General features: G+C 43.1%; 1 protein-coding gene across 1 annotated transcript in view; it reads left to right on the top strand.

The window, feature by feature from the left end:
• Window positions 1-4,763, top strand: part of LOC137321458 (interferon gamma receptor 1-like) — a 63,835-nt gene extending 59,072 nt beyond the window's left edge. The window contains exon 7 of the mRNA XM_067983853.1: window positions 4,185-4,763. Within this exon, the coding sequence (XP_067839954.1) occupies window positions 4,185-4,418 (234 nt within the window). The 3' untranslated portion in view covers window positions 4,419-4,763. The remainder of the gene's footprint in view (window positions 1-4,184) is intronic.
• The last annotated feature ends 4,249 nt before the right edge of the window (window positions 4,764-9,012 follow it).

Raw genomic sequence — 9,012 nt, forward strand, 5'->3', positions numbered from 1 at the left:
CTGTATCTATCTACCTTGCTCTATCCAATCATAATTTTAAACACCTCTATCAAATCACCCCTTAATCTCCTCCATTCCAACAAAAACAGTCCCAATTTTTCAAGTCTTTCTTTGTATTTGTATTTCCTCATACCAGGCACCATCCGAGTGAATCTACGCTGTACCCTCTCAATTGCTTCAACATCATTCCCATAGTGTGGAGCCCAAAACTACACAGTACTCCAACTGTGGTCTTACTAAGCTTTTATATAGATTTACCTTAACATCATGACTTTTAAATTCTATACTTCTTGCAATAAAACCCAGCATTCCATTAACTTTTTTTATGGCCTTATCCACTTGAGGTACAGTGTCTTGTGAAATTGAACCCCCAAATCCTACTGTTCTTCCACGTCACCCAGCTTTCCCCCATTCAGAGTATAATTATTGGGCCAGAATTTGCTGTCAAAATAACAGTGAGGCTAATGGCGTCACCATTATTTATCCGCAAATCACACAGCAATTTCAGGCAAGGGACAGATGCACAGTTAAACATGAAAATCCAAAATTTGCTGTCCAAGCTGCGCCGCTCTGCCATTAGCTTCACGGAAACGGCATCTTGCTGTCTGACTCACTAATAAATGCATTGAACGGCCTGAAGTTCCTGTATTTGTGCGGTCGATACAAACTAAACTCGCCACAGAAAGTTAGGGCTTGTCCATTTCAGTCTAAGTACCCTTTTAATGACGTGATAAATGTTAATTACTGCCAGTCAACCTCTCTAGCACTGAAAATTAACTATTACAAGTGTGGTGTCTCATTCCTTCAGGTTTTAATTGTTGTTGGAGACAAAAGAAAATTACCTTTTATTGTCTCTTTTTTTCACTCTCTCTTAATCAAATCTTTCTTCCCCTCTCTTTATTTCTCTTTCTGTACCTGCTTTGACATTGAATCCATCATTCTAATTTACACTTCCTTGTTCAGCCTCTGCGCTGTTCATGTCACAATCCTTCAATCTGATTGGTTAAGGAGATACACAGTTGCTTGCCCTGTTCACACAGATCCCAGATGCCCTGCAGAGGGCATCGCGCTGTTTCCCCTCGCAATTCCATCAACTTCCAGTGCAAAATATCATGGAAATTAAATGGGCAAGGGCAAGTCTAACTAACCATTCGGTGACCGGTTACAGCAAATTCTGTGCCATTATTGTATTTTTTTTTTAACCAACATGTACCACCTCACATTTACTGACATTGAATTCCATCTGCCACTTTTTTGCCCATTCCACCATCTTATCAATATCCCCTTGCAGCTTCCTTTGATCCTCAGAATGATTTACTATGCTTCCTAATTTAGTATCATGAAAATATGGACACCACTCCCTCTAACCTTGCATGCAAACAGAAGTGATCCCAGAACAGAACCCTGTGGGCACCATTACCCACTGCCAATCACTCTGAGAAACTTCCTTTAACTCCTACTCTATATCCTCCTTTCCAACCAGTTTTTAATCTAATTTGCTACCAATCCTCAAATTTCATACCCCATAATCTTCTCCAATAGTCTCCAGTGTGGTACTTTGTCAAAGGCTTTCTGAGAATCCATGTACACCACATCCACTGTATCTGGCACCTTCTCAAAGGACTCTATCAAGTTTGTAAAGCACAATCTTCCTTTTAAAATCTGTGTTGGCTGTTTGAAGTTATTTTCTCTTCATCTAGATATTTCATTTCATCTTCAGTTAAAGATTCCAAAATATTCCCTACCACAGGTATTAAACTAACTGGCATATAATTACTCGAGTTAGTTCTGTCACCCTTTTTGAAAGTGTATATTACTTTGGCTACTTTCCAGTCCTCCACTTTTAAAGAACCCTGAAATAATAGCCCCAATTTTAAGCTAACTTACCCAGCGGGAACTGGGCAGGTTCGGGTTGGACATCAGTTTTACATCCTGTCCAAGTCTACTCTCCATTCAAGTCTAGGAGCGTAAAATCAGGCAGGTTGTAAAACAGGTGCCCATGTTGTTCCACTGGGGGTGGGGGGGGGGGGGGAGCGCAGGGGACGGAGTAGGTTAAAATTGGGGATATAATTTCTAGGGTCTCCGCTATTTCTTCCCACATTTCAGGATCTTTGGAAGTATCCCATCACATTCCAGTATTTTGTCCTTTTTTAACTTAACTACCTTCCCTAATACTTTCCTTTCATTTATTATAATAACTCTCATCTCACTTTTAACCAGTTCAGGATTTACCCGCTCCCCAATATCTTTCCCTTTTGCAAACTACTTGTTAAGTATTCCCACCAATTTCCAATTATGCTCTACTAACTCACTATCCCCTCCTCTCCGGGGTCCCACCTCACATTTAACAATTCTCTTTTTACTAATATATTTTCAGAATACTGTTATTTTTAACATTGTTTAAGATTCTCTCCTCATACTCCTCCTTGATTTCCTTAACCCTTTTATAACCTCTTTCCTTACTTTCTCGTCTTTTCTTTTTTTTAGTCATTTTTATCATACGTATTAGCCTTTTATGGCCTCTTCTTCAGCTATGGTTTGTTTCTGATCTCATTATTTATCCACAGTATTCTGAAACTAGAAAGTAGCCTTTTTAATGGTATATATCTATTCTTCAACTTTGCAATCTCCTTTTTAAAATTAGCCCATTGTTGATCTACTGTCCTACGTGCCAATTTAACTTTCCACCTCACTCCTCATTTTTCTAAAATCTGCCCTATTCCAGTCTGTTTTGGACTAACTTTTTCCCTTTCTGTTTAGAGCTTAAGCCTTATACTATGGTCACTATTCCCAAGATGCTCACCCACATTTAACTCATCTACCTGATCTAAGAAGAGTGGCCATTGATGTTGACCATGCCCAAATCGCAGGAATGGGGTTATTTAAATAGATGATTGGTCGGTCTGCACCTGTACAGGTGCAACGTAGGTGCCCACTCTGACTGCCGGGCGGAATATTGGAGTGGCACTCTGCTGCTTCTGTAGAAGAAGCAAGAGGTCCTTGACGGGCCAAAGTTTTAAGTGCATTGATTTTTAGGGCTTTTACTGGGCTGACAGTGGAACCTACACCTGCTCTCAGCTTGCTTGGCTTCCATTGAGCTGAGAACATAATGGGTGGAATTTCGAGACAGCTCAGGGCAGAAACCCAACAGATCTGGGTTCCACCCCAAATTGTGAGATCCCCCCTCTCATGGGTGATTTACCCAACTTCCACCTCCCAACACACTGGAATTCCCAGAGCAAAGAGATTAAAGTGTATTTCTGTAGTTATTAAATGACTCTCTATTGAGAGTGTTAATCAGCAGTGTTAACAATTATTGGGCCAGATTTTGCTGGAGCAGGGCATCTCGTGGTGTGCCCTGTTGGACTTGTTTATGCAAGTTTAGGTTTCAATATTTTTTGCCCACAAAGTTGCTGGAAGTGCGGGCTGATAACGGTGCAGTGAGGAAAACAGGGTATCTGGGACCCTGGTGAATAACGGGACAAATAGTGTATCTCCTTAACCAATGAGATTAAAGGATTAAGAAATAAACAGAGGAAGGACTGAGAAGAAGGGTGAATTGGAGTGGGTGAATTCAATGTCAAATCAGGTACAGAAAGAGAAATAAAGAGAGGGAAAGAAAGATTGAATTAAGCGAGAGAGAGAAAAAAAAGTGACAGAAAGGAAAAGTAGGAAAAAAAATGTAAAAATTTAAAATTTGACATTTTTAAAATCTCCCAAAACAATTCACAACCTGAAGGAATGAGACTCCACATTTATAATTGTTCACTTTCTGGCGACAGATTGATTGGCAGTCATTAACAATTATCATGTTGTCAAAAGGGTATTTACGCTGTTAATTTCTAGACTTAACTTTCTGTGGCAAGTTTAATGGGTAATTAACGTGTAAATGCAGCAACTTCATGGACCTCCCGGGGAGGTTAAGGGTGAGATGCCATTTTTGTGAAGCTACGGCAGAGTGGCGCAAATTGGCCACCAACTTGTGGCGATTCGCAATTCACGGGGTATCTCTTCCTCACCACAAGTTGTTGGCCGATTTGTACATTAATAACAGCATGCGTCGTATATTGTTTTTTCAGCAAAATCTGGCCCATTTATTTTATCAATCTTAATAAATTTGTATATTGGCATTGAGTTTATTCGTGTTTTGGTTTTGAATAAAAATTGCAATTTCTATTTCCTAGGTGCTCATTGTAAAAGCCATCAACCCATATGTAGACATGAAGATTGAGGAGGATGCTGTGTCTGTTGTGATTAAATGTGAAGAAGTGATTCCTGTTGAATGTGATATTTTTTTTGAGGAAGTGGGAAAGCAAATTACAAATCCAGAGATCACTGAACCACTTACTGTTGATCTGAAATATGCTGGGAAGGACTGGGCATATGATAGACCTCAAACACTGTTGAATGTTCATTAATTCTTTGATTCCCAAGGATGCCATTTGCTGTCATTGCAGATCCTGGTCCCAAGAAACTGGTAGATGGTATGCATCATTATTGCGGCTCTATATGGGCTGAAAATAAAATTACAAGATTACATTATGTACACAGTGTAATAAATGAGTTAAAGAACTTCACAAAGGATTTCTTGATCAGGGACAGAACTACATGAAGTTCAACATTTGAGTAATATTACATTTCAGAATCTGGTTGGTAGTGAGAACCCTCCTAGCATTAAGTAGAGATTTATCTGTCCTCAGCTTAGTGTGTTTGCTGAACATGTAGAAGTAGGCCTGAGAAAAAAAATAAAGAACATACATTTATATAGTGCCTTTCGTGTCACAAATCATTTGACAACCAGTGAATTACTTTTGAAGTGTGGTCATTGTTGTTAAGTAGGCAAACACCAATTTACTCGCAGCAAGGTCTCACAAACAGCAGTGAAATCAATGGCCAGACAATCTGTTTTGGCGGGGTTGACTGAAGGATAAATGTTGGCCAGGAAACAGGGAGAATTCCCGTACACTTCAAAATACTACCACGGGTTCTTTCACATCCACCCGAACAGACCGATGGGGATTGATTTTCGTTTCCAGCATACATTGTGCAGGTGGTGGGTAGAGTGACCGCACTGCCTGCCCAATGAAGCTCACCAGATACCTGATCCATTTTTGTGGTCAGGCCTCATTAGAATAATATCGGTGAGCTGTACCATAGAACAAGCGCTGATAGGCAGCTCGCCGATCAGGGAGACAAGATATCTGGTGTCTCTTCCACAGAGCCGAGCCATAAGTGCGTCCTTAAAGGGTGGGGCAAGTAATTCCAGGAGGGGGAAGGGGGCCTAGGGAGGACCAGCAGCAGGTGGGAAGATTTTTGTGGGCCCAGGAGGAGCAACCTCTCAGAGCCACTGGTTTGGCTGCTCAGCACTCAGTTCCACTGGGCAGAGCATGCCCTCTACCCAGTGGTACCCCAAAATTGTATTGGGATCCTAAATACGCTGTAGGACTCCAATTTAAATATTTTAATAAAGCTCCTGCCAGTTTCGGGCAGGATTTTGAGGCCTGCTCACAAATAGAGTCAGGCAGGTATCACGTGACAAATGAGCAGTAGGTGTTTTTTAAAATTTTCTTCTGCCTACATTGAATAATGGGGCACCAGGCTGATGAAAATCATGCCCCATGGTGCATTATTTTAACAACTCATTTGAAAAAAGGCACCTCCAACAACACAGAATTGCCTCAGTATAGTACTGAAATGTCAGCCCAGATTGTTTGCTGAAATCCTGAAACAGGGCTTGAACCAATGACCTTTTGACTCAAAGGCAAGAGCACTACCAGTGAGCCAAGCTGACATTAAATGGACAGAAAATCGGGTGAACACAATCTTCCCCTATCATCTCCGCCTAAGCAAGTATTTAGTGCTCCCTTGCAAAAGAAGAAAATCTGCTCTGTAATTTCATTTCTGATGAATTGATAGACTCAGGATAATTAGAATAAGATAGAAATAATAGATTTACAATAAAACCTTCCACCAATTTTGTTTCATTCTCCCCTATAATAGAAATGTTTAAACTGGAGGCGTTCGCCGGGAGTCTTCGAGGTGATCAGATTTCTGTCTGTTTGGGGCTAGGCATACCATGTGCGGCAAGCACTGTGTCTGTATTCAATATTGTGTCTCTTTTTCTGTACCTGTTGACTTATTATCACATTATCTTTTTACCGCATACTTATAACACAATTCTACAATAATCACTTTGTTAGCTGATACTGTCCTTTGGGACTTAGAACAGTGAGTTGCCACATTAGTCAGGTAGCAGCTCATTAAGAAGGTCACTGGTGCTCTCTTCAGGTGGGCTGCACACTTCATATCCTTCCCAAATGGAATCACAGAAACAAGGAGAGAGAGAGCTTTTCAGTTCTATGGACTGGCAGGATTCCCACAGGTGTAAGGAGCAATTGACAGAATGCATGTGGCACTCAAAGCCCGATATGACAACTCCCTCCATTTCATGAGCAGGAAGGGCTTTCATTCGATTGATGCGTAGCTAGTGTGCAATGCCAATCACCTCGACCTGTACTTGAACGTCCTCTATCCAGAAAGCTATCATGATGCTTTCATCATGCAACAATCTACTATACCAGCCCTGTATCCAGATAGTTGATTGGTGGTCATGGTTATCCCCTATAATCATGGCTTATGACTCCAGTAAGACGGCAGGACGACAGGTACAATGAGGCACATGAGACTTTACGAAGTGTCACAGAGCAGACTATAGGCATTCTGAAGTTTGTTTTAGGTCCCTGGCTTCATCATCCCCTATGGCCTTTGGAAGCAGCAAGCGTTTCTTTATTGCAATGTTATGTAAAATGCAACAATGATCCTGGAGACTGGCTCCTGTGATGGTGGGGATATCGGGAGGCGGCCGAGATGGATCATCCACTCGGCACTTCTGGCTGAAGATGGTTGCAAACGCTTCAGCCTTGTCTTTTGCACTCACGTGCTGGACTCCACCATCGTTGAGGATGGGGATGTTTACAGAGCCTCCTCTTCCCGTTAGTTGTTTAATTGTCCACCACCATTCACGACTGGATGTGGCAGGACTGCAGAGCTTTGATCTGATCCTTTGGTTGTGGAATCGCTTAGCTCTGTCTATAGCATGTTGCTTCCGCTGCTTAGCATGCATGTAGTCCTGAGTTGTAGCTTCACCAGGTTGGCACCTCATTTTTAGGTACGCCTGGTGCTGCTCGTATGGGCGTTGCTCTTTCCAGGTGGTGTGAGGACTGGACTCTGCACACTTTCCGATGTTAGGAGAACTGGTCACGTATCAGTGACTCCCTGGCCTCACGAGCAGCCAGGTGAGCTGCTGCTCTGCCGATGGGTTCCTCCTCCTCCTCCGCCTCCTCCATGTGTGTGGCAGATGTGGATGGGGCTTCCTCAAGCGGCACCCCTCTCTGTTGTTGCCCTCTGTGCTCTTGTCCAGGTGCCTGTGGTGCAGCACTGTGTTGTGGAGCTCCACGTGGCGGAGGTGGACGCCATGCCTGGCGAGGCTAGTGATGTTGCTCGTCCTCAGATGTAGTGGTGAATGCAGCCTTGGCGCCCCCCCGTCCAGACGGTGTGTGTTTGAGGGGGTACACAAAGTAGTTAAATATGTTTGAACAGCAGAATTTTGAGTGGAAAGTAAGAATTTTCAGTGAAAGCACAAAGATCTTGCAGCCACATCCTTGTCTGAAAGAACAGAGTGCCCTGCTGCAATAAGTGACCTTTTCTCCCCATCTGTCAAATAAGCATTTGAATCTCCCACTGGCTGCTGGCTGAAACACATCTGTTGCAACATGGAGTGTTTCCCACAGCACGGGAAACAAGCTGAGGATGCTTCAAAATCGCACCCCAGCCAAAATGTGGAGAAAATTAAGTACTTCAAGTATTTAAACTAGCTGAACATTTGTGTAAATGATCATCCCGCCGGCTTTAATTGCCGGTGGGACTTCCGCATTTGGGAGGCGCGCGCACCCAGACGTGTCAATGGGAAACCCGGAAGTCGGCAGGTTGGAGCCGGGCTCCAAACCCGAACGGGATTTTCCCGATTTTCGGAGATGCCCCCCCCGCCCATAACGCAACCACAATTTCCCAGGAAAATCGAGCCCATTGTGTCTGTGCCAGCTCTTTGGCTCTTTGGAACAGCTATTCAAATAGTCCCACTCCCTGCTCTTTCCCCATAGACCTGCAAAATTTTCCCCTTCAAGTAGATATCCAATTCCCTTTTGAAAGTTGCTATTGAATCTTCTTCCACTGCTCTTTCAGGCAGTACATTCCAGATCATAACAACTCACTGCGTAAAAATATTTTTCCTCATCTCCCCTCCGGTTCTTTTGCCAATTATCTTAAATCTGTGTCCTCTGGTTACCGACCTTTCTGCCACTGGAAACAATTTCTCCTTATTTACTCTATCAAAACCCTTTTGAACATCTCTATCAAATCTCCTCTTAATCTTCTCTGTTCCAAGGAGAACAACCCCACTTTCTCCAGTCTATCGATGTAACTGAAGTCCCTCATCCCTGGTACCGTTCTAGTAAATCTCTTCTGCACCCTCTCTAAGGCCTTCACATCCTTCCTAAAGTGTGGTGCCCAGAATTGGACACAATACTCCAGCAGGGGCCTAACCTGTGATTTATAAAGGTTTAGCATAACTTCCTTGCTTTTGCACTCAATGGGGTAAATTTTAACATACCGATGGGATCTCAGCGGGTGGTTCAATACCCACATGGGAAACCCGGAAAAAAATTTCATGTGTTTTCACAAGCGATCGTGACTCAATTGAAGGCCCTCAATGTGACTTCCATGTTTCGCGTCTCCAAGCTGCACAGCAGGCCTACTGCGCACCCAAATGACGTGCTAGGACCTGGTTTATTTAAAAGGCCATTGCAAGCATGGGTTTTGAGGGAGAAAGGAGAAATCAGCAAATATGGAGCAGCAGAGGACGAGGCCAGCACCCCGGTTCAGTGACTCTTCACTGGAGTTGCTATTAGCCAGTGTGAGGAGCAGGAGGGAAACATTGTACCCGGCTGACAAGAG

The sequence above is a fragment of the Heptranchias perlo genome, chromosome 5 (genome assembly GCF_035084215.1).
Source record: "Heptranchias perlo isolate sHepPer1 chromosome 5, sHepPer1.hap1, whole genome shotgun sequence".
NCBI lineage: Eukaryota > Metazoa > Chordata > Chondrichthyes > Hexanchiformes > Hexanchidae > Heptranchias > Heptranchias perlo.